Below are 26037 nucleotides of genomic sequence, written 5' to 3' on the forward strand. Positions count from 1 at the left end.
GCTTCGTCATGTCTGGAGCTGATCCGTGCTGGTCGCTGAGGAAATACAACAACTTTGCGCTGTGGATCGAAGTGGAGTCTAGCCCGTGGTCGTCACATGTGGTTGCCGCAAGCCTTCTTTGGCGAATCCGCCGGCCGCGCCGTTCTCAAGCCCTCCGCCTCTGCTCACTCTAGGCCGCCGCCGCTCACTCAAGGCTGCCGTGTGTGACGCTGTGTTTCGTTGTGAAAGCGAAACTACTTTGTTTGACTGTCCAAAAATGGACATGACTAGAAATCAGTGGTTAAGTTGTATTTACAACACTGTTCCAGAAAACTTCAACCCAAATATTCAGATGTGTGCAGCGCATTTTATGGAGGACCGTTTCCTGATCCTGGTAGAGTAGACTACAATGCCAGCTGTTCTGACTCACAGATTGTAAGTACGTTTTTTTTTATATTTAAAGAGTTTTTATATTTTATATTTAAAGCGAGTTTTTTGGGCAGTGTAGAGTAGGGCTTGTTGTTTGTTATTTCTTCGATCACAAATGCAGACAGGGTTTTAGGTTTACACGGCGCGATGCAACGCAACGCGTAAAAAGACAGTATAAGTCATTATAATCCATAATTATGTCCCCACTGGATGCAACGAATGCCTCGTTTATAATGGGTTTTCATGTTTTTGAATCATCGCTTCGGCCTGACGGCATCATCACAATATGGGAAGGGGCGTAACATTTCCGTCACACGCTTGAGGTATTCGGCCAATCATAACGCACTGGATAGCTGGCCAATCACAGCACACCTCGCTTTCCATACCGATGAGCTTTGTAAAAATTTACGTGTTTCAGAAAGGCGGGGCATAGAGGAGAAACAATAATGTACAGTATGTGGAAAATAATGTGTTTTTGAAACCTTAATCCGCATAAACACATTTCATTACACCAAATACACAAAATAATGTTCTTTTTAGCAGCATCATATGACCCCTTTAACAGCATCAACAAATTTTCTCTGTTTAAATGTCACTCTATTTCTCAGGTCTACAAGCAGATGGTCAGAACATCATATTCACTGATGGAGAATATATCAACCAGATAGCAGCCTGCAAAGATGTAAGTGGTTTTATTCTTTGGCAATGTTGCTCTTTTCCAAAACCCACTGAGCTATCTTTGTAGGCAGCATTTTAGGCATTATAGTCACGAAGGCAATTCCAAAAACTAGGCTGCATAAGTATGCCAAATGAAAAGGCAGCACTGTATGAATTCTTCAGGGTGAAGGCAATACCACAATGCATTGTGCCAAGTAAAAAACAGTCTTAAGATGGCGGACAAAGCGAGAGATGTTTATTGAATATAAATATACTTGCATCTGTATCAGGCTTTCTTTGGTAATAATTATGCTAATCAGTAAAAGTATCGATTACATTTTTTTTTCAAAAGAATATAATATAGTACAATGCTCTACCACTACCATTCTTTTGAACTTTCTGTTCATTGAAGAATCTTAAAGGGGAGTATTTCTGTGCCAAGTACACTCCTTTAGGGTTCGAGTATGTATTTTGTTTTGACCACAAAATCAACAATGTCACCAAAGAGATGTGCTTTTGGTTGTGAGGGAAAGATAACATTGTTCAGCTTCCCAAAGAACCCAGCGATAAGGGAATTATGTTGATGTCACAGCTTGCAGACGATTGCGATGCAAAAACTCTGTGTGCTATTGACTCTTTAGCTCCGTCCACGGCACGCCTCCAGGAGCTCGACTTTTTTTTATTTCTTTTATAAATCTGATCAAACTAAAGACTCTTCGGAGATGCAGGATGCAGTACTCTATAGGTACTCCAGATTAACAGAATTAGAGATTGGCAGAAATTAAAAAAAAAAAAATCAGTTACCAAAAAAATAATAAGCAGCACAACTGTTTTTAACATTGATAATAATAATAAATGTTTCATAAGCAGCAAATCAGCATATTAGGATGATTTCTGCAGAATATTGTGACAATTACAAAATTAAGAAATGACAGCGTTGCCATCATAGGAATAAATTGCATTATTAAAATATACTAAAATAGAAAACGTTATTTTAAATTGTAATAGTATTTCACAATATTACTGTTTTTACTGTATTTTTGATCGAATAAATGCAGCCATGGTGAGCAGAAGAGACTATTTTCAAAAGAATTTAAAAAATCGTACTTACCCCAAATTTTTTAACAGTATAGTGTATATAAAAATATTTGCATGTGCTTTTTTCCCTTGCCATTAACTTAGCAACATGCTGATGTTAAACTCAATCATATGTGACCCTGGAGCACAAAAGCAGTCTTAAGTCGCTGGGGTATATTTGTAGCAATAGCCAACAATACATTGTATGGGTCAAAATTATAGATTTTTTTTAAATCCCAAAATTCATTAGGATATTAAGTAAAGATCATGTTCCATGAAGATATTTTGTAAATGTCCTACTGTAAATATATTAAAACGTAATTTTTGATTAGTAATATGCATTGCTAAGAACTTCATTTGAACAACTTTAAAGACGATTTTCTCAATATTTAGATTTTTTTGCACCCTCAGATTCCAGATTTTCAAATAGTTGTATCTCGGCCAAATATTGTCCTATCCTAACAAACCATACATCAATGGAAATCTTATTTATTCAGCTTTCAGATTATGTATAAATCTCAATTTCGAAAAATTTACCCTTATGACTGGTTTTGTGGACCAGGGTCACATATCATATCATGGAATCAATCATATCCACTAAAAAAAAAATGTTATTTGCAGGAGCTGTCATTAGTTAATTCTTCAAGCCAAGCCGCTAGATGGCTGGGTGATGTAGCCAACCGAGACAAGTGCTCAAACTGTTCTGTTAGACTGCAATAAGCATGAAAAAGATGGGTAACAATGCATGAACCCCAAGAATTGTTTAGTGCGTTTAATCCAAAATGAACAGCCTGTTCTCTCCATGCTGCGGTCTTCATCAGGCGATAACAGATTCCCCTGTTTCTCCCCCTGCACATCATACAAACATGATCAGTGCCTTTTTCTCAAGTGGTATGATTGTGGCTGTCAGCAGCACCTGATCTCCTTTGTTTCAGCCGATTTCAGCCCTGCTGTGTGTGTGTGTGTGTAGGCAGGGGAGGGGCTGCAGCAGCGGACGTGGGCATTTCTCTTAGAATTGAACCCACTGGCAGATCGTGAGTGGGCAGCAGTACAGGGAGGGGATGTGATAATTCATATTTGCCTTTGAAGATCTCTTTATGCATACATGAATGAGCGATGATAAGTGAGGGAGTGCTGGGGTTAAGGGGGGGAAGTTGTAAGGGTTAATGCTATGAACTGTTATGCCACATATCTTTGAGGAAGGACGAAGGGCAAGAGCGAGGTTTTTGAAAGCAAATTTCAAAAGCAGTTAACAGCGGCAAATCAGACTCCAGTGTGTTGTCTTCTGTTTCTTATCACATGCTCACTTAATGCAAATTGCACACACATATCGCTGAACCGACACACACTGAACTTAAGTGCGTGTGTTTCTGGATGAAACTGGCTCAGTATGTGTGAGACTGCTGCTAGTAGTGAGGGTGCGTTTCTGCTTTGCATCTCCCGTGTGCATTCTCCCTTTGACCCTCACACACTCACTGCTTCCTCAGATGAGAGGCTAAAGCCTCTAATGGTGTCAACGCCTCTGAGATTATGACTATTCTGGTGAGCCTTTGAACAAGCACTGTCATCAGAAGCATGCAGAATTTCTTCTGTCATTATCGTAACAAACATGGTATGATGTCTCTAGGCTTCTGTTTGTAATAATAAGAAAAAACAAACAAACAAAAAACATTAGGACATTCAAAATGGGAAACTATTCAGGCAGTACATTACCACAACATTGCAAACCAGCTACATTAAAGGAAGAATTGTCATCATTTACCTTCATGTTGTTTCAAACCAGCAAGACTTTGAAAAACAAGTGAAGATATTTTTAATGAAAGCGATTTCTGTCTCTCCATTGAAAGTTTATTACACCAAACATATGCATACTGTATATAAAGCATATTAAATATGGTCAACGGAAGCTCTAATGTGGTTGCTTGATGCACAAGGAATTTTGAAGCTTGGAAATTTTGGTTTCATGGATGTTCAAAAGATGGAATTGAGAGAATATTCAAAATGTAACAGTTGAATTGTCATGTTATCGCCAGACTGGTATGACGAATGTTTAGAAGCAGCCATGTCCATGGACTGATTCACACATGGAAATTTGGGTTAAGGTGCAGTCACATTTGCCCTTCTTTGGCCAATTTATGCGGGCAAAATCCTGTCATTTCAGTGGGAATCCATGCAAGCAGGAATTGCACATGAGGGTGAAAGACCCCATCCCCATATTTTGCTACAGGTTCAAGTTGATCAACGCAGATTAGAAAGCTGCTTGGTTTGAAAGTGACTTCTGTGTGAAATGTGCGTCATACTTCGCTACACTATTGATAATAGACAATGGACCTTTTTTGCCCATGAAATTTCACTAAAATGTTACTATTATGACCGTGCATGTGCAAATCAGCCAGTGCATGAAGCTCACTTACTAGCAGAAAGATGTATTCAAAGAAGTATTAAAAGGCTGCAGACTTTAGGGCTGGAAGATATAGCTAAAAAATGTATCAACGATATAATGTTTCATATCGTCCGGGATCGATAATTATTGACATTTTTTTTATAACCTTTTTTAAAACAATGAGCAATAGAATTTTTTTTTTTTAATTTAACCACTGGATTTTTTAATTAACCCAATTTATTGAGACTAACAACAAATATTTTGGTTTTAACAGTCAAACACACAATAAAAATTAAACAAATATCAAATCTTCTTATGTTTTATATGCAGATTAAATAGGCCTTAAGGAAACTTTTGTCTTGTCTCCCGAGGCCACAGGAGGGTGCGATGAGCAAAATAATGCAGCACATTTAAATTGTCAATGCAATTTTTTTTTTTAATTTAACCACTGTATTTTTTAATTAACCCAATTTATTGAGACTAACAACAAATATTTTCTAATGTTTTATATGCAGATTAAATAGGCCTTAAGGAAACTTTTGTCTTGTCTCCCGAGGCCACAGGAGGGTGCGATGAGCAAAATAATGCAGCACATTTAAATTGTCAATGCAAGGAAAATAAGTCTATAAAAAACATGCATTACGTCTACATTAACTCATATAAATCAAATAATTTTGTAAATTGCATAAACAATTATGAACAAAACAGCATCATGTATTTATGCATTGCTTAATCCAAAGAGCCGAAGCGCCATTCACTCAGATTGCATTTAAAAACATATGTGAGACAGTGAAAAGGAATAAACCTCCACAAATTCGCGACGTGTTTTCTAAAAGTTTAAACTGTTTTAACTTTGCGTGGCTTTCTATACATCTCTTCTGTGAGATGCGAGTGCAGCAGTCATATTTGTCCGTCTAAAAAAATGCGCTGAATATGCATTCTGTGTGAATGGCTTGGTTTCGGTTTTCACCTAATCAAGATCTTCTCCGCATTGAGCTTCTATATTTCTCTAATATTTTGAATGCATAACAGCAGTGGCGCGTCTTGTGGGCTAGATTAACAAAACATTACAATGCAACTACGTCACTTACATCATCATCACCGCATCTCGTGCTCCACTGATGACGCTCCCTGACGCACTCCTAACATTTGATTGTACTATTTTTGCATTCAAATGCAAATGTTTGTTAAATTCGACTAATATAAATTTTTTATTCACAATCTCCTCATCACAGGCAGGCACAGCACTCAATTCAGCATGTGTTCGTGTTTGTGTAAGCTGTCTGCATCACTCATAGCACGTGCCTATATCGTGCACTATATCGACATTTTTTATATCGTTATCGAAGAAGGTGTACCGTCGATAAATATCGATACTGTTTTATCGCCCAGACCTAGCTGCAGTTGAGGTAAGCAAAAGAGTGACGCTACAGAATCCCTGATTGCAAATGACAAAAGCATTCGCCACTGACGACTGCCTGAAAAATAAAACACTAGACAGGGCGGTTTGGGTTAGTCACTTATCGAGACTATCATAGGATTGAAACCGAACTGGCCCTGCTGCAACAGATAGTCCCGTCTCAAACTCATGCCATTGGTTGCTTTGCCAAGCCAAGATCACCATGTCAAACTAACTATGATCAAACAAACAGAACCATGTATTGAAAACATCTCTTTTTAATATAATCTTTAGCGGAAACAACCTACAAATGTTTGCTTGTAATCAATTCTGCATATTTACCTGGGATAAGAAGCGTTTTAGCATCAAAAAGATGCCTCGCATGACCCTCCTAAAGTACCTTCTATTGCAGCTCAGCTTAAATGTTTAATAACCGTATAATACGTTTCAATTCTGCTACTGGCTACCAAACATTGACATTACATTTCGCAGATGTAGAAAGAGACAGGGATTTTATTATGATTATTAATGGTTTTGTGTATGATTTTTTTTTTTTTTTTAGGATGGCTTTGTGGTGCGGATCTACGCCACAAGCTCAGACCCGGCCCTACAGCAGGAACTGCAGCTCAAACTGGCCAGGAAGTGTCTTCATGCCTGTGGCATCTCCCTCTTTGACCTGGAGAAAGACCTTCATATCATTAGTGAGAGCTGTGCTTCAGTGCACACACGTCTGTGCATGCACATCAGTGTTTAAGAGGAAGTACGTGTTGAAAAGAATTAACTTGGTTGGTAAGTCTCTTTTGCGGCGTGTGTGTATGTCTGTCCTCAGGCACAGGGTTTGATGAGGAAGCAGCCCTGATTGGAGCTGGCAGAGAGTTTGCTTTGATGAAAACGGCATCTGGGAAGGTAGACCTACCTCTATATTCCTGTGTGTCTCTGCATTAGTGTTTAACTGAATCTGAACACAGTTTTTCATGTGGTGGTGGAAGTGCTACTGTCTTGCATAATTACAGCATCAGCTTAGAAGTAAAGATAAAGCAGATCATGATCGACTGAATGCCAGTAAACCTTTGAAGAACATGTTTGGGTTTTAAGAAAATATGTTTTGGAATTTAAAGGGGTCCTATTATGCTTTTTCACTTTTTCAACTTTAGTTAGTCCGTAATGTTGCTGTTTGAGCATAAAAAAGATCTCAGACGTTACAAGGCTCAAAGTCCACTTCAAAAGGAGACATTTTATTTAACAGAAATCACTTTTCAAAAACTACAACGAACGACTCGTTTGGACTACAACGCATATTTTCCGGGATTTGTGATATCACTAATATCGACGAATGGTACGAGACCTGGTTGAGCTGCACTAGAGAAGGCAACGAGTGTTATAGAGTGGCAGACTAATTTATTGACTCAATATTTACACTGAAGCTGGCAGGCGGCTATGGTAAGAGGCATGACATTTCCCAACCAGGCGCTGAGTGCTGCCAATCACAGCACACACTGGCCCAGCTAACCAATCACAGCACATTTCGTATTACAGAAGGCGGGCCTTCATTTGATACAGGAACTATTCGATCCGTTCATGCCAGACTGGGGAGAGAGGTGTTGTAATAATGTAAAATATGTGAAAAATTATGTGTTTTTCGAACAACCTAGTATGAGAGCCTGTTCTAGTACACCTCCAAAACAAAATCAAGACTTTGTAAAAGAGCATAATAAGCCCCCGTTAAGTCTATTTAAGGACCAATAAGTTAACATAAAATCAAAAAATTATATATATACTTGAAATCAAAAATAGATGTACCTTTTGACCCTGTAATCTTTAATCATATCATATCTTCCTGCAATATTGTTCACTTCTCTCTGCTGATGTATGAAAATGTCACAATATGGAAGTCAGTTGCAACTTTTGGTTTATGATGATGTTTGGGATTAAGAAATAATTGTCATTACAATTAAGCATCTCCTATTTCCATTTATTATTGTTGTTTTTTTTTATTTACCTATTCATGTACTTATTGGAGAGCAAAAAATATATAAACGTTTATTACTCTGCCTTAGCTTGTGTCACTATGAATCCAAACTATAAGTAATAGAAATGCTTTTGTACGATTAAAGAAAACTGGGTCTGTTGACAAGTGATAAAAAAGAGCACTTGAAGCACAGTTAAATTTAGCTAGTGCGCAGTCATCTGGCCATTAAATATGCACATTTATTTCGTAATCTTCTTAAATCTACATCAGATGGAGGTTGTGTGAGTGAGTAAGGGTATGAAACTGCATGTTTCATCGGTGTGTGAGGTTCACACTAGGTCTAGCAGGCAGGGCTGATGGCAGTGATGCTGTCTCTGGTGTGAAAGCGACAGCAGCAGCAGAGAAGGGCAGCCTGTAGAGCCGCGCACGTGCTTAAGTAACTGGAAGTAATTTGATTATTCTACCCTTCCAGTTGAGTGCCGAGGCTCTTTGACACTCTGTGAGGCTGGAGCGTTTGAGAGGCCAAAGCGAGCACAGCTTGTGTGTATTTGCACGTGATCCTCACGCAGTACAAATACAGGGCAGTGGATCGTATCCAAAACTGACACACAATGAGCACTAAATGCAAGTACAAATCAGCTTTGGCAAGTACATAAAACAGTTTAGCCATCTGGCAGTAACTTGATTAGGAACAAAATGCTTTGTTAAATTATGTCGGTTAATAATTTATGACCGGTTTATTATCTCAGTTGACCTGCTGTTGTCAGGTGTGGCAAAAAGTTAAAAATGGACGCTGGGTGTGTCTCATTGATTTTGAAGTTATGGAGTGTGTTTTAGGGAGGTGCAGTGAGTGTGTGCCAGGCCTCATGAGATATGAGAGCTGCTGTAGGTTTATCATTCTGTAAGACTATACTCACTCTTTACCTTATCTGGAGATTATCCGGTCATGTGTGTGTAGCAGTAAAAACAGGCCTGGATGAGTCATGACTGGGCAACTTTCTTAATAAACGCCGTGGCCTGTAATATATATTTTAAAGTTTTAAAATGCTATGCTGCTGTATTTCATTAATGACCTCAAAGTGTATGTAACTGAAATGACTTTTAAAGGCACAATATGTAAGTTTTCGCCACTAGAGGTCGCATTTTCAAAACAATAACAAAGGCTAAGCTTGATGATGCTATGAAGGAGAGTAAAAACAATGGGTGATGTCATTTTCACCATCCAGAGATGTATGGAATTCACAAATCATGTTCACGGATGAGGTAATGAATAGATTTTTTTTAACCTTTACCTCCCACAGTTATTCAAACAGCAAATAAATTACACAGAGAAAGCGAGCAAAGAACATTTTCATTATCAAAGAACATCATCACTGACTTCAGGCTAGCGCAAGTTCAAGCACTCTCAAAAACTCCCCTTATAATCAGTGAAGCTGTCTACACGGTTTGATGAACGAATCTCTTAATGACATTGTACGTGCATCTGCACTTTGTGGTTTATGAATTTGCGAGAGAGCAGAATTCAGTCAGCGAGCACGCATTGAACAACAAAACTCCTGTTTCTGATGACTCATCTAAACGCCTCTGATTGGCCGCTGCGTTCATAAACTCAACAGGCTCGTCTGTGATTGGTTATAATGCGCAACACTGTAAAAACATGTAAAAAGAATCATGATGCAACATTGAACAGTTTTCATTTCATTGTTATTTTATTTGCGACAGCTGTAATGAACTTAGTTTAAATCTGCAGCGGCATTTTTGTCCACGTGTGTTGCCATAGTTTCTACAATTGGAAACCGATAGCGCAGATATTACATCATTTAGCCCTATTCGGACGGTAATTGTTTTTCATGGGGACATCTGTAAAAAATAAATCTCCATAGCTCCTTAGTGATTAAACACATGCTTTCGGATGAAGATACATTTGCGGTGAACGTCTGAGTTTGTAATCCTACGAACCCGGAACTGCGTGTCTTTCGTAGTCAGTCATATGATCATTGACGTGCTCAGTCAGATGTTCAGCATGGCAACAAAGAGGCAACACTGGACACGAGAAGAAACACTAACTTTAATGTCAGTGTGGGCGATCCAAAATTTCAAAAACAATTCGACAAAACTATTCATAATCATAAAGTGTGGGAGGCGGTGTGGCGAGAAGCTTTCTAGCTTTCTAACTTTCTAGTACTTCGGTGATGTACAGTAGGTGTCCATTTTTAATGCACGAGATGCCGCTTTTCTGATACAAGTTACCGCGAAGTGCAACCGTACGGTGCATTTCAGTCGTCAAAAAGTTACAAAACAACTTTTGAATTGATCTCCTTTTAGAACCTCAGAGATGTGGATTCGGACAGCAATTAAATGACTACATGACCTTGGTGTTTGTCAAAAAAAGAGTAGGTAATTCAGCTGGGGATTTTTACGCGGGTGGTGAGAGAAAAACATGACATCCTGGATTCGGACGGCATTAAAATCACCAACTACCCCCTGTAAATGGTGAAAATCCCTTATGTCCCCCTGAGAAACAATTACCGTCCAAATAGGGCTATTGATAGGTGACAAGGTGGCCTAATGTTTAGGGACTCTGACTTGTAACCCGAAGGTTGCGGATTCGAGTCTCAGGTCTGGCAGGAATTGACGGTGGGGGGAGTGAATGTACTGTACAGTGCACTCTTCCACCCTCAATACCACGACTGAGGTGAGACCCTTGAGCACCGAACCCACCAACTGCTCCCCGGGTACAGCAGCAATATGGCTGACCACTGCTCCGGATGTGTGTTCACGGTGTGTGTGTGCTCACTACTGTGTGTGTGCACTTGGATCTATTAAATGCAGAGCACGTCACTTCACAATTCACAATGACAAGGGACGAGCCATTATTTAAAATTGAAATTTCTCTGGATTTGCAAATCCTTGGGAACTTTTGGGATAATGCAAGTACACATCTGCATGATTTTTGGATATTTTATTACGAAAAATCGTACATATTGTGCCTTTAAATGGTCAATGATACTATTGTATGTGTGTTTCAGGGTTATTTTAGTTAACTAAAACTGAAACTAAAACATAAAACCATTTTCATTACTCAAACTCTGCTAGCACCTGTAGACACGATTAGATGGTAGAGATTTTTGGCTATCGTCTCTATTGCAGTTACATGCTCATGTTGCTGTGCTGTGTGGTCACGAAAACGTATCGTTTGCATGTGCTTTTAAGCTTTGCGGTTTAAAAACAAGTGATTTTAAGCCGATGAAACACAGTCAGCAGCGAAAGATAACTCCTTTCGTTATATGCGTGCACGTGAAGACAGTGCTCATAGAGCACGGGAGTATTGAATGGGAGTTATTTTTGCTGATTTGTAGGCCTTGAACGGTTAAATACACACACTACTATGTGTCTGCTGAGAAAGAAAACACACGTGTAACAGTATATTGGATCCAGGCAGCTCTTAAAGTGACAGCAGTCTAATATTCCTACTGTCTGTCATTCATGTTAATCAAACAATAAAAGAGAAAATCTCTCACTGCTCTTGTCTAAATCACTTTTGTAACTTTAGTAAGAAGAGATATATATTTAATTTACACAGTGAAGAATATGCAGTGTTTTTATACATTCGATTACTTTATACAATGTATGTAGTATTTCTTATGTGTTCTACTGTAGTTTTTTTTGGTCCTATTGCTTGTAATTAGTTTCTTATTCTTCCTTTAATCGCTGACTGTTTACTTGTCTTCAGTGAACTTGACTTGTTTTTTATTTATTTATTTATTTGGGCTAGTATTAGTATGTTTTGATATCATAAAGACCTTATTTAAAGCAAAAATAACTATATTGTGATTATATAATGTTAACGTGAGATAAAATGGCTCATACCGTGATATAAGCCTACCCCTACTCATACCGGCCACTCTCAACGACATGTCAAGACATGTCATGCCAGATTTGTTGAGTGATATATTTGTGACATTTGTCCTTGTATGTTGTAACAAAGGTACACATTCAAATGACACAAATCATATTTGTGAGCTACAGTGAAGGGAAAATTTCAGAAGCTTCAGATTTTCTTTTGTAGTCTACGAAAGCGAAAAAATCATACAGGTTTAGAACAACATGGAGATGAAACGATGACAGATATTGTGTGTTTGTGTAAACTATCCCTTAAATAAACCATTTGGGTGCAGTTATAGGCTGGTGCAAAAGAGTTGTCCTATCACTACTTGAGTGCCTTAACTAGCATCCGTATGACAGTTCTTGAGTGTCATTTCAGTGGTCCATTTCTATTATCTGACAGAGGTATTTGTTGAGGCCATTGTGCGCAGAATTAATAACACACAAGGGAGACCTAAACATGATTGACTTTAGGGATGCACCGATCCGATATTCATATCGGGTATCGGCTCCGATAGTGCTATTTTTCTGGTTGTCCTATCGTATCATATGTTGTTGCCTTATTAAAAAATATGCTATACATTTAAAATAAATGTATTTAAATTTTATAGTATATACTTATATATAAATACATAAATATATTCATGAATGTTTTTAATTAATGGATTTTATAATAATGTACAAATAGCAATGTGTAACATTTTACCATATTTAGTGTAACACTTTTATTTGTTCCCCACAAAACATAGTTTTTTCACTAAATGTTTGGATTTCTAAAATTATTGTGCACTGATTTTTCTAGAATAACTTTTGCTGCCGAATTATCCACTAACCTAGTTTATGATAAATTTTTGTCATAGATTATAAATATACATAGGCCTATATTTTTTCATATTTATTTTATTTTTCTTTATAATGAAGTAGTCTGTATCTAGTAGATTGTGAAAGAATGATTATCAGTTCCACACACAGAGATATATAAATTCTACATTTATTTAAACGAGGGAAAAAAACTTCACTGGTATCGGATCGGAATCGGTATCGGCCAATACCGAACCCTAGGTATCGGAATCGGTATCGGAGGCAAAAAAGGCGGATCGGAGCATCCCTAATTGACTTGCTCTCCTCTGATGCAGATCTACTATACTGGAAAGTATCAGAGCCTCGGTATCAAGCAGGGCGGCCCGTCGGCTGGGAAGTGGGTGGAGCTGCCAGTAACTAAGTCGCCCAAGATTGTGCAGTTCTCAGTGGGCCATGACGGCTCCCACGCCCTGCTGGTGGCGGAGGATGGGAGCGTCTTCTTCACGGGCTCTGCCAGCAAAGGGGAGGATGGAGAGTCAAGTATGACGAAAATTATTATCGTGTACATACTGATCTGAAATAATGTTTTTGCACGTAGATCAACCGCTTGTGATGCTGTCTGTCTTTAGCAAAGAGCAGGAGACAACCAAAGCCCTACAAACCCAAGAAGATGATCAAACTCGAGACCAAGACCTCCATCTATACGGCCTGCAACAATGGCAGTAGCAGCATTGTCACTAAAGATGGAGAGCTCTACATGTTTGGCAAGGATGCCATTTACAGCGACAGTACCTGTAAGTGCCACCTGCCAGATGCTCGTAATGTTGGCAGGGATGAAATGATGACCTTATCATATTGCTGTCTGTAAAATCATATATCTGTCTCCTGTGGAAGAGATTATTTAGAGCCAGTACATGCTCCACATTCACAAAAGGGGGACATATTTATAAAACACCATATTTGGATGTTCAGACTACGTACTTAAATGGTTTCCGGTGTTTTTTTTGTTGTTGTTTTTTTAATGGGTTCCCTGCCAGCTTAACTTTGCTGATATGGCAAATATTCCTGCAGTTCGTGCTCTACATATGGGATACTCAGTTTCGCAATTCATTGAGTCATATTTCTTTACCAATCCTTAAGCAGAGTTTCAGAATATTCAAATACCGTCATCACCGATTGGTGCATTGTGAGCTCTTGCAGCATATTCAAATGTCAAACTGTGTATCCGACTTAGGGGGCCCTATGAAATAATTTAGTCCCCCAAATTTCATTGTTTTTTTTTATTGTCCTGGATTCTGTTTTAATGATTAAATTACAGGTGCATCTCAATAAATTAGAATGTTGTGGAAAAGTTCATTTATTTCAGTAATTCAACTCAAATTGTGAAACTTGTGTATTAAATAAATTCAATGCACACAGACTGAAGTAGTTTAAGTCTTTGGTTCTTGTAATTGTGATGATTTTGGTAGATTTGGACTGAATTTATTTAATACACGAGTTTCACAATTTGAGTAGAATTACTGAAATAAATGAACTTTTCCACGACATTCTAACTTATTGAGATGGAACTGTAAAACTGTATTTAAAAAAAAAAAGTAATAATAAAAAAGCCAAATTACTGAAATCATGAAACTTACATAAAATATAACATTAATTAAAAATAAATAAATTATATGCCCAATAAAACCAGTATTTTCATTTTTCCCAGATTTTGTGTTTTCCATTAACATTTTTCTGGATTCCATTTTAATGGTTTAAATAAATGTTAATACTCATAAAGCATGTCTAATCAACTGAATTAATAAAACTTTTTTAAAAAAGTTTTATTCATTCAGTTGATTTATTAAATTTTTTATCTTTTTAGAATTTGTGTTTTTTCTGGAATTATGATTTAATACAAATTTATTATAAAAAATGGTGGTAATCAAATGAAAATGAAAAACATGAACAGTTTACCAGATTCTTTTAAAAAAAAATTAAGTCAAATAAAAATGTAACAGTTCCATACATTTTTGGACAAACAGTGCTGCACAACAGAGGGCACAGTTACAATTAAAACATGCAAGAAAAATTGGGAGATTTCTTAGTATAATAATTATATTTTTATTGATTATTATTATTACTGAAGTACTTTCTACTGTACAAGAGTAATATATTTATGTCACAATCTCTTTTAAGTTAAACCAAAATTTTCTTTATTATAAATTGCATTTTTTATGACTGGATTCCGTGTTTCTGTCAGTGTTTTCCACATCGCAGAAATCATTTGGCCCTATATTTAACGGCAATTATTTGTGATAAGACGCAAAATGTACTGATACATTTGCCTACCCTCTCATTGTAATCACAGGTAATATGAGTGCAGCATCTCTGAATATACAGAATTGTAACCAATTAGGTTTCATGTGTAAATAATGTGCACATTTAAAAATGTTATTTTTACTGTGTTTAAAAAAAATGCTTCACAGCTCCTTTATATTAAACTTCCCTCCTCATCATCACAGGTCAGGTGTCAGATCTGAAGGGACACTTTGTAACTCAGGTAGCCATGGGAAAAGCTCACACCTGTGTCCTGACCAAGAGCGGGGAGGTGTGGACATTTGGAGTGAACAACAAGGGCCAGTGTGGCCGAGACACTGGAGCCATGAGCCAGGCAGGGAAAGGTGAGAACCTTTTAATGCTTTTCACACCAATCGTGAAAATGATGCGTTAGCAAAGGCCCTGAATATTTCTGACCATCTTCAGAAAATTACACCAAATAGAATGATAGCTTATTTTAGTAAAGTTATAATTTTCTTACAACAGTGTTATATATTTGGTTAGACACAAAATAAGATTTACATTAGGTGGCCAAAGAGCATCATAATAAGATTATTTAAGTTATTTAAATAAACGTTACTACAGAAAAAATGGCACTCCCATCCACGTGCACTTGCATCTCATACATAGACATGAAAATTTCCTCAGTCGACTCTCTCATGCTGTGATTATTCTCAGGCGGTGGGGTCAGATGTGTTTGAAAGAGTGTTTGTGATTTGATGTTTTCCTGCCGTAGCATTTGGAGTAGAGAACATGGCCACCGCAATGGACGAGGACTTGGAGGACGAGCTGGATGAGAAGGAGGAGAAATCTATGATGTGTCAGCCAGGCATGCACAAGTGGAAGCTGGACCAGTGTATGGTGTGCACCGTGTGTGGAGACTGCACCGGGTATGGAGCCAGCTGTGTGAGCAGTGGCAGACCAGACAGAGTGCCAGGAGGGTAAGAGAAACCAAACCACACACACACACACACAGAGTGATGACTACAGACCGCACCAGACATGTTTACACAGATCATCACAATTATCCAGCTACTGGCAACATTCACAATAAGAGATTTGTGTCAAAACCGTATTTATTTTTTTGCTAAATGGGCTACAAGGGACATGACTAAAAATATTATTTAATAAAATTACATCTGAAAAAGAATCACTTTTCAAATGAACAAATAAATAAAATCTCATTTAAAGGGGTCATACGATTTTATTTTAAAGATCATTATTTTGTGTATTTGGCGTAACAGAATATGTTGACATGCTTTAATGTTCAAAAAATGCATTATTTTTCAAATACTGTACATTATTGTAGGTCCTCTATGCCCCGCCTCTCTCAAACACGTCGTTTTCAACAAAGCCCCCTCCTTTGTCAAGCGCAGTCTGCTCTGATTGGCCAGCTGACCCAGTGCATTGTGATTGGCCGAGCACCACAAGCACACATCGAAAATGTAATGCCCCTTACCATAATCGCGAGAGTCAGCTTTCAAAGTAAATATCCCACGCCTTCTTTCTTTGCGTGCACATTTGGGAGGCATTATGCTAAAATTTCCACATAGTGAGGTAGACATGTGGGGGCGTGTTGGAATGAGCCGTTTTAGGTAGGAGTGGCTGACTCTTAACTTTGATAAAGAATATCTCTTTGGATTTGAGACTTTAGTCTTTGCAACTTTACAGATCTTCTTTATGCACCAAGAGCTTGTAACACTCCAAAGAGAAAGGAAAACTTTTAAAGGAAAACTCATTTTCTGCTTTTTCAGTCATGAAGGTTTGAGAATGTAAATAAATGGCAAGCGATGTAGCACATGTATGTTGAGCTTTAGGGCCAATCTCGGTGACATTTTTGAGTCTGCATATGTCAGTTCCAAATATTTACCAAAATTTTAACTTGGGTAAAAGTATTTCAACTTGAAATAATTCACTTGAATACATGTCAAAGTACTGAAAGTAAAAAGAAGTAAACTACCAGGTGTTCATTGAATTGAAAAGGCATTAGCTCATTATTTAAAGTAATATTTCACCCAAAAATTGACATTTTCTGAAATGTACTCACCCCCAGGCAATCCGAGATGTAAATTAGTTCATTTCTTCATTGGAACAGATTAGGAGAAATTTAGCACTTCATTAGTTGCTTACCAGTGGATCCTCTGCAGTGAATGGGTGTCGACAAACATCTTAATGATGGATTTGTTTATTATAAACGTGTAGCTTTTCGCTTTCAAGACATTAATTGATGGACTTATTGATGGACTTGGATTATTACTCATTCTGACGGCACCCATTCACTGCAGAAGATCCATTGTTGAGCGAGTGATGTAATGCTAAATTTCTCCAAATCGGTTTTAATGTAGAAAAAAAATACTATTCCTTTAAACCCTAAAAAGGCACTGTGCTTCACTTCTTAAAAACCCTGTTTAGACTGATGAGAGGCTGATTTTCAAAAAACAGATCTACCAAATTGTGTAAATAAAAACTGAGGTGGCACAACCATATTTAACTTTTAGACAATTTTGTTTCTTGCAAATTTCGCTAAATGTTATGTTTCATTGCATAGGTTTAGAACATTTATTTAGGGATGTTATGTCTTTTTTGTGAACATACCACAATTTAATTCTACTAAAAATTATCCTTCTACTTAATTATAAAAAGTAGATTTTTTTTTTTAAATTTACTTTTTATTGTAATGGGAGTTGTTATAATTTGTTACTTTCTACCTCTGATATTTATTATTCTGTATATCGATTAAAAGAGGTGCTTCTGCAGTTCATTGCATCAGTGATAGCCCTTATTGGTTTATTTGTGTCTGTCCTCTGCAGGATTTGTGGCTGCGGCTCTGGTGAGTCGGGCTGTTCGTCATGTGGCTGCTGTAAGGCTTGTGCCAGAGAGCTGGATGGTCAGGAGGCCAGACAGAGAGGAATCTTTGATGCTGTGAAGGAAATGATACCGCTGGACCTGCTGTTAGGTACTGTGGTGTCATCCAATCACATTCAGTACAGTTTCATAGCCATCAAATCACATCCCTTTCCTGTCTGCGGGCCACGTTAATGTCATATGTTCAGCCATACGGTCTGCATGCATGAAATATTCAGCTCACGGAAGGACAGAACGAAAATCCAACAATTGCAATATTCATAAAATATATAGAAAATAAGTAAAATATAATTTAATAACCATGAGGAAAAATAGTTTATAATAATAATAATTGTATTAATTAATTCATTTATATGCCAAGAGGAAAGGAAAAAAATCAGTTTTACACATTGGCTATTGAGCACTTATAAAAAAATATGCATTGCAGCATTCATAAAAACGAACTTGGCCGATTTCTACCATCATGTGGTGAACAGTTATACTGCCCCGTCCTAATGCAGATCATCGGTCACTGGCTGCTTTGGCAGTGTTGTCTCTATAATGGCCTAGTGAAGCAGCACTGTGTTTGTGTTTTGTTGGGATCATCTCTCTGCTCTTGTCTCTCACTGTCTTGCATTGCGTCTCATGCTCATCATTCACCCGCCTGTGTTGTTTCTCATTTGTCTCCTCCTTTGGCCCCACCTGTGCTGGACCTCTGTTATTTTAGCTGTGCCTGTCCCTCCTCCCCCAGGCGTCAATATAGAGGAGCACACCCAGATTCGACAGGAGGAGAAGAGACAGCGCATCAACCGCCGGCACCGGCTGGAAGAGGGCCGAGGTATGACGTCTACATGACCAGACCCCAGAATAAACCCAGACACCCCACACGTTTGAAGCACAATCATACTACTCCACTCCACTATGATGCAGTTTAAAAAAAAAAATGCAATCTTTACTATGTAAAGCCAGAGCTGTGCGATATATGCAATTTTATACACTACCATTCAAAAGTTTAGGGTCAGTATTTAAAAGAAGTCTCTTATGCTCACCAAGGCTGCATTTAATAAATCAAAAATGCAGTTAAAAGTGTAATATTGTAAAATGTTATTAACATTTAAAAATAACTGTTTTCTATTTTGAATATATTTTAAAATGTAATTTATTCCTGTGATCAAGGCAGAATTTTCAGCTTCATTGCTCCAGTCTTCAGTGTCACATGATCCTTCAGAAATCATACTGAAGGATATTAATTTCTTTAAAAAAAAAGAATTATATTTTTAATTATTAATATAATATTAATATAATTATTTTTTATTTGATACTTTATTAGATATTTAATTTTATATTTATTTCATAAAATCAAATGTTATTTTATTTGTATTTATTTATATTAAATATAAATAAATGTATATAAATTATATATATTTATACATTATATAAATTACAAATTAAATAGTAAATTATATTATATACGTTTTTAGGTATATCATCCAGCTCTAATATTATCATTTTTTTAACGTCAGAAACTTTTTTTGCTCGATAATTTGACAATAATGTAGTAGACAGGCCACTGCATACATTACTTGTTGTTTCCACCCCCTCCCCCCCAGAAACATCTAATCATAAACCATTTTCAAATTCACTCTGTTATATACAAACTTGATTATGAGCACATCATACATTTTCCATAAAATGTTCCTCTGGGTTTAATAATACTCCAAAAAGGACTGATCATCCAGACTGCCAGAATTACATTCTACCTCACATGTGCTTTTTTCCTCTGGGAGTGGGTTGCTTGTGGATGTTCCCTTCTCGCTTGTGTTCTCATAATATACCATGTGTTATATACCATGTTTTATTTTTAGGGACACACCGATCCGATACTGCAATTTTCTGCCGTATCGGGTATCGGTTAGACAAGACCGATCCAAATCCGATATTCAGCATATACTATTCTGTATTATTGTTAAGCCCCAAGAAAGGCACAAAAACATAAAGAACCATAAAGTTTTCGTACACTACATTCCAAGTGTTCTGAAGCCGTTCCATAGTTTAATGTGCGGTACAGATGAATAAAGTCATCAAGCTCCAGAAATGACAAAAAAATATCCCATCATAGCTGTTGAATATCATAATCCATTCAGTATAATTCCCATAATGTCACAAACAGTTATGACACCTGTAAGTACCAGTGTGGGTTTTGAGTTTACGCAAATAAGATTTCAGAGCTTCGACGAAGGGGGATGTTATCATTATAATTAACACTGAATATTATCAGTTGGCAGTCAATATTAGTGAATTATCAACGAATAACCACTAAAATAACAGCAAATAGGTTTTGGAATGACACAAAACAGAAATTCCATATTTGGGAATTTCTATTCCTATACCGTTTTTTTCTTCTTCTATAATTAAACATTATTGTAAGGGCATTTTATATGTTTTTGAGGACGTGGTTTTCTTCATACCATATCAAAATACACAGTCCGTTAATGTGAAATATCATCTAACAATGATAAAATGTCCCTAAACCCATCACTAGATATATTTCATAATGTTCTATCAAATCTATAATTATTATTTGTGTGGCATTTTTGTCACTTTTAGTGGCATTTTTGCTCTGAATCCTGAATTTGAAACCCTGGTTTAGATGTAACACTATGCTCTGTTCCATAAAATATATTATATGTGTATATTTTTGCATGCAGACATTCATTGGGACACAGATCTGCACTCGTGACACATTTCCTGATCTACACTATTTTAATCCGTGTGGATCGAAAGGAGCCCTCTTTTGCTCTGTTCCCTCATCGGATTTGTGCCACAGATCAATGCCTAATCTTTTATTAACCCTTGATAGAGAGTGTTTTAAGGTTGTATACAATCACAACTTCCCACTCAGTTTATCTTCTCTGCTTTGCTCTGTTCTGCCTCTGTCCACGCATGCCAATATTTCATTCGTGCTCTGTTTTTCTCCTTTCCTCTGAGGCACCAGATCGTTTCTCTTCCCAGGTCGTTAACAGCCCCCGGCTTCACTGGCTCCATCTCATCTCTCGCCGTCCTCGTCTGCTCTTTACCGTCCGTCCAACAGGCTCACGCTCTGTTCTGTGTTACAGATGGCAGCAGTGAACGCGGGGACAAAGATGCCAGTAAGATCACTACATATCCTCCCGGGGCCGTACGCTTCGACTGTGAGCTGCGAGCCGTGCAGGTCAGCTGCGGTTTCCACCACTCCGGTGAGTGAAGATCACATCTGACCTTGATAATGTGACAGGAGGCCATTGTTCATTTTCCCCATCATTACTTTGAGTCAATATTTGATTTTCCTGTTTTTTGATATGCGAAGTCTGAATTGAAGTCATATGTCCATTTGTAATGGTAAACCTGTTTTTTTGGCAGTGGTGTTAATGGAGAATGGAGATGTTTACACCTTTGGTTATGGACAGCATGGACAACTTGGGCATGGAGATGTTAATTCTAGGTAATGAGGGTTTAATGAGGGGCTTAATATATTTTAATTGTATTATTTTTTGTATTTAAGTAATTTAATTGTTAATTTGATGTATTTTTGTATTTTATTAATATAATTATTTATTGTAAAATTTCTACATTTCTAAATATATATTTATTTTAAATAATTTATTTAACATTTAGATATTTATTTTAGTATTTTAATTTTAATGATTAATTGTTTTATTTTGTATGTATATATTTTATTTATATAACTATTTTAAATATTTTATATTTGTAAAAATTATTAATTGATTTTAAATGTATTTTAGTTATTTATTTGAATTGAATTTATTACTTGTTTAATAGTTTAATTGTTTTTTTAATTGTTTATTTATTTACTATATTTTAATATAATTTATTTTATGTATTAATATACATTTATGTATTTTATTTATTTTATATTGAATATAAATAATTATTCATTAATTCATTTTAAATGATTATTTGATTTGAAAGTTATTTATTTTAATTGTTTATTTTTATTTATGTGCCATTTTATGAGTTTTTTATTTATTTTAATTAATTAATTAAAATATTTAATGTTCTAAAATTAATATTGATAGCAAACAAACTTCAACAAAATAAAAAAAAACAATGAAATAAACTTAAAAAAAAAAAAAAAACATGGCTCCTTTGATTTTTATCCAAACACACAGGGGGTCTCCCACTCTGGTGCAAGCTCTGCCCGGCCCCAGTACTCAGGTGACGGCAGGCAGTAACCACACTGCAGTGCTTCTCATGGATGGACAGGTCTTTACGTTCGGGAGTTTCTCTGTAAGTTATCTTTTTCCTCCTGAAGCAGAACTTGTTCTCTCCATCCATCCATTTTTGGCCTGATTGTCTGTTGGTTAAGAACCTGAAGATATATCTCATGTTGTCTCAACAGAAAGGGCAGTTAGGACGGCCCATCCTAGACATGCCCTACTGGAACGCCAAGCCCTCTCCGATGCCCAACATTGGCGCCAAGTACGGCCGAAAAGCCACATGGATCGGGGCCAGCGGTGATCAAACCTTCCTTAGAATCGACGAGGCACTAATCAACTCCCACATCCTGGCCACCTCCGAGATTTTTGCCAGCAAGCACATCATCGGTACGCTCTCTTGTTTGACTCACTGGTGTGGTTTAAAATGCCTTTGCGTTGTGTCTCCTGTTAAAGCCTTTGACTGTTCCCTCCCATTCTGGTCTCTCTAGGTTTGGTTCCAACATCGGTATCTGAGCCTCCTCCCTTCAAATGTCTACTGATCAACAAACTGGACGGGAGCTGCCGCACCTTCAATGACTCAGAGCAGGAGGATCTCCAGGGTTTCGGCCTCTGTTTGGACCCCGTCTATGATGTCATCTGGAGGTGAGGCACATCTGGAGTCAGCTGACTCATAATAATGCCAAAATACCATTACGATCATGTCACCTAAAAAAAACACTGTACACAGTTTCTCAGGGTTTCAGTGGACGAAAAATCATAATGAATAAATATTGGTAAAAAATGAATGACGTGCTGCATTAACTCTTGTCCCAAGCTATGTCTTCTCACTTCAAGCCGTCTCGCTGTTCTTCCAGGTTTCTGCCTTCCACACGTGAAATGTGCTGCTATAACGCGGTGATAGCAGACGCCCGTGTGCCCACTGCCTCGGACATCCAGGCCCTCTGCAGCATCCTGAGTCCTGAGCTGGCTCTGCCCTCAGGCTCCCACACCACCACCACCCGTTCCCACGGAGCGCTGCACATCCTGGGTACGACAACAGAGTGTCACTGCAGCTCACTCTACCTCAGCTTTACTGCTGTTTAATGTGCAGTTCACAGCACTCTCTTGTCAAGCAGGATCTCAAAACCTGTCAGGAATGAAGTCACATGATGGCAGAGCATTCAAAGCTTGCTAGCTGTTTCTGATTGAGATCAGCTGGACAGAGAGGAAATGGAGCTGGTTGACTGGCATTGTCTAAGAAAGAGGACAGTCTTTGAGCTATGTGTCTGTCAGATCAAATTTTCCTTTATCTATTGAGAATGAGAGATAATTTTACTGTGAAAACACACTGTAACTTTCAGAACTTCTTCTCCAGTTAAAAAAGAGAATTTATTAAAACTGGCAAAGCTGCAAAAACAGCTCCTTCTCATTTTTGTAGCTTACTGAGAGATTAATATACTTGAGCATGTGATAACCTACATTTACACGTCAGCCATGCCTGTTAACTGTTCAAAAACCTGGCTCATCCAGTCATGGTGAAAGTAATTCAGAAGTAGTAGGATAGAGCTATGTGTCTGTCAGATCAAATTTTCCTTTATCTATTGAGAATGAGAGATCATTTTACTGTGAAAACACACTGTAACTTTCAGAACTTCTTCTCCAGTTAAAAAAGAGAATTTATTAAAACTGACAAAGCTACAAAAACAGCTCCTTCTCATTTTTGTAGCTTACAGAGAGGTTAATATACTTGAGCATGTGATAACCTACATTTACACGTCAGCCATGCCTGTTAACTGTTCAGAAACCTGGCTCATCCAGTCATGGTGAAAGTAATTCAGAAGTAGTAGGATATATGCTATTATTCTAATACTGAACAGAAAAGCAATTGAAAAGAGTAAAATCAGGCAAACCATTACTTTTTCGGACTGTGTGTAGCACCTACTGCTCTGCAGATTCTTCAGTCAGTCGGCAGATTTTGCTCAGTTGAAGTTGCCAGATCACAGAAAACCATGTAGTCTTTTCTTTTTAGCCTCAGACTATGACTCTATCCAGTCAGAGATCAAATGTTTGATATCTTCAGCTGATTTTAGAGCACATACTGTTTTGATGTGTCATGCATCTTCTACCAACAAGGTCTGTTCAGATCTTAAAAGTTCTGTGGTGTATTCCAGCCCATAACTGTTACAAATGAGTGGCATAAGTTTAAATTATTATAATGAGCTTAATTATTATAATTAATAAATTATTATAATATTTAATTATTCCGATTATTATAATGAATTTATAATACATTTTTAATTATTTTAATTATAATGAGCAGCAAAAAGTATTTTTTATCTTTTGTTGACAGTGACGCAAAGTTTATTTCCAACAAGATCTTGTGTTGTAAAAAGGCTATTATTGGAGGATTGAGCAGTTAAAAAAAAACATATTATACTTATAAACTATAGAACAGCACAAACTGTTGTTTGTGGAGGCAAAATAGCAATAGATTTTAACTTTAACCTTTTAATTCTAAAGGTAATGGCGGAAGTGGAAAATTATCAGAATAAACTATATTATGACTAAAATGTTTTGATGCAAAAAACTTAAATGAACATTTATAAGTGGACCTCGGAGGGAAAAAAAAAAAAATTATAAAAAACCCCTCTCATTGGAGTCTTAAGTTGAAGTGTGTGAGTTCTTCTGTTTGGTTGTGTGTGCAGGTTGTCTGGACACACTGGCTGTGATGCAGGAGCTGAAGATGGGTGTGGCCAGTGCTGAGGAAGAGACTCAGGCTGTGATGAAGGTCTACTCTAAAGAGGACTACAGCGTGGTCAACCGCTTCGAGAGTGAGTTCATGAAAAATCATACAGCTGTTACATCACCAAATACCGTTTTAGACTGTTAAGGCACATTCACAAATAGCAACTTCCAGCAACATAAGCGATACATCCAGTATGTGATCATCAGATATTCAAAAGTTATGTGAATCGGTAACGTCAGGATGTCTAGTATTAGAACATCCATTAAGATCGAAAATAGAACCACTCGGCAACCTTCAGCAATAAAAGTTTGCTAATTTTATTACAATTTTTAGTCAGGTTGCATTTGATTGATGTGTTGTTTTTTGCTCAATGTTTTCTCTAGGTCACGGAGGAGGCTGGGGTTACTCTGCCCACTCAGTGGAGGCCGTTCGCTTCTGCGCCGATGCTGACATCTTGTTAGGGGGTTTGGGTCTTTTTGGTGGCCGAGGGGAGTACACTGCAAAAATCAAGGTCAGGTGCTATCTAAGTATCTTCTTAGGTTTGACCCTCAGCCCACTTCATTCTCACGAGTTTGATGATTTTTGGTTTGTGATTGAGAGCTGTGATTTTGTTTGCAGCTGTTTGAGCTGGGGCCAGATGGAGGAGACCATGAGACTGATGGAGACCTGCTGGCCGAGACAGATGTTCTAGCATATGACTGTGCTGCTCGGTATGGCTATACACATTTGAGTGCTGCTACATAATTGCTATAATTATGTGTATGTACATATATATATATATATATATATATATATATACTGCCATGATGCTGAAAATTCAGCTTTGCATCACAGGAATAAATTAGATTTGAATGTATATTAACATAGAAAAACGTTATTTTACATCATAATAATATTTCATTATATAAAATGTTTTCCTGTATTTTAAAACATTAAAAAAAATGTTCTGATCCCAAACTTTTGTAGCGAATCAGCTCAAAGGGGGAATATGCATAATTAATCATAACTAGTTATAATTAATTATAAATATTTAGATCCGCTGTAAGTATTTACTTGACCTCTCAGGGTCAACTGTCTGTCAATTCTAAGAACGTTAATTTCCTGGTTAAGGGAAATAACTTTCTTACTGTACAACTCTACACAGAGCTTGTAGCGTAAATCTGCATGATTAGGGACTGCGATTATGAGCAAACAGTGACCAACCTCAGGTGTGATACAAGACTTTATTAACTACATAAACACTTAAACTAGTCTAACATACACATACACACGCATGCATACAGTTGGTATAGGAACAGGATTAAAGCTTAGGCAGTAAAGAGAAGAGAAGAGAAATAAAACATGAAGCTATGG

The 26037-nt window shown here is 37.3% G+C and overlaps 1 protein-coding gene across 1 annotated transcript in view; it reads left to right on the forward strand.

Annotated features, from left to right (window-relative positions):
* Window positions 1-26037, forward strand: part of mycbp2 (MYC binding protein 2) — a 135245-nt gene that overhangs the window by 41584 nt on the left and 67624 nt on the right. The window contains exons 12-29 of the mRNA XM_016230940.1: window positions 1017-1090; window positions 6487-6625; window positions 6754-6830; window positions 12915-13119; window positions 13209-13373; window positions 15084-15242; window positions 15635-15839; window positions 17709-17854; window positions 18494-18580; window positions 20859-20978; window positions 21142-21223; window positions 21912-22029; window positions 22142-22346; window positions 22448-22601; window positions 22814-22986; window positions 24644-24769; window positions 25068-25195; window positions 25303-25394. Of these exons, the coding sequence (XP_016086426.1) occupies window positions 1017-1090; window positions 6487-6625; window positions 6754-6830; window positions 12915-13119; window positions 13209-13373; window positions 15084-15242; window positions 15635-15839; window positions 17709-17854; window positions 18494-18580; window positions 20859-20978; window positions 21142-21223; window positions 21912-22029; window positions 22142-22346; window positions 22448-22601; window positions 22814-22986; window positions 24644-24769; window positions 25068-25195; window positions 25303-25394 (2455 nt within the window). The remainder of the gene's footprint in view (window positions 1-1016; window positions 1091-6486; window positions 6626-6753; window positions 6831-12914; window positions 13120-13208; window positions 13374-15083; window positions 15243-15634; window positions 15840-17708; window positions 17855-18493; window positions 18581-20858; window positions 20979-21141; window positions 21224-21911; window positions 22030-22141; window positions 22347-22447; window positions 22602-22813; window positions 22987-24643; window positions 24770-25067; window positions 25196-25302; window positions 25395-26037) is intronic.

The sequence above is a fragment of the Sinocyclocheilus grahami genome, unplaced genomic scaffold (genome assembly GCF_001515645.1).
Source record: "Sinocyclocheilus grahami isolate Dianchi unplaced genomic scaffold, SAMN03320097.WGS_v1.1 scaffold380.1, whole genome shotgun sequence".
In the NCBI taxonomy this organism is placed as follows: Eukaryota; Metazoa; Chordata; class Actinopteri; order Cypriniformes; family Cyprinidae; genus Sinocyclocheilus; species Sinocyclocheilus grahami.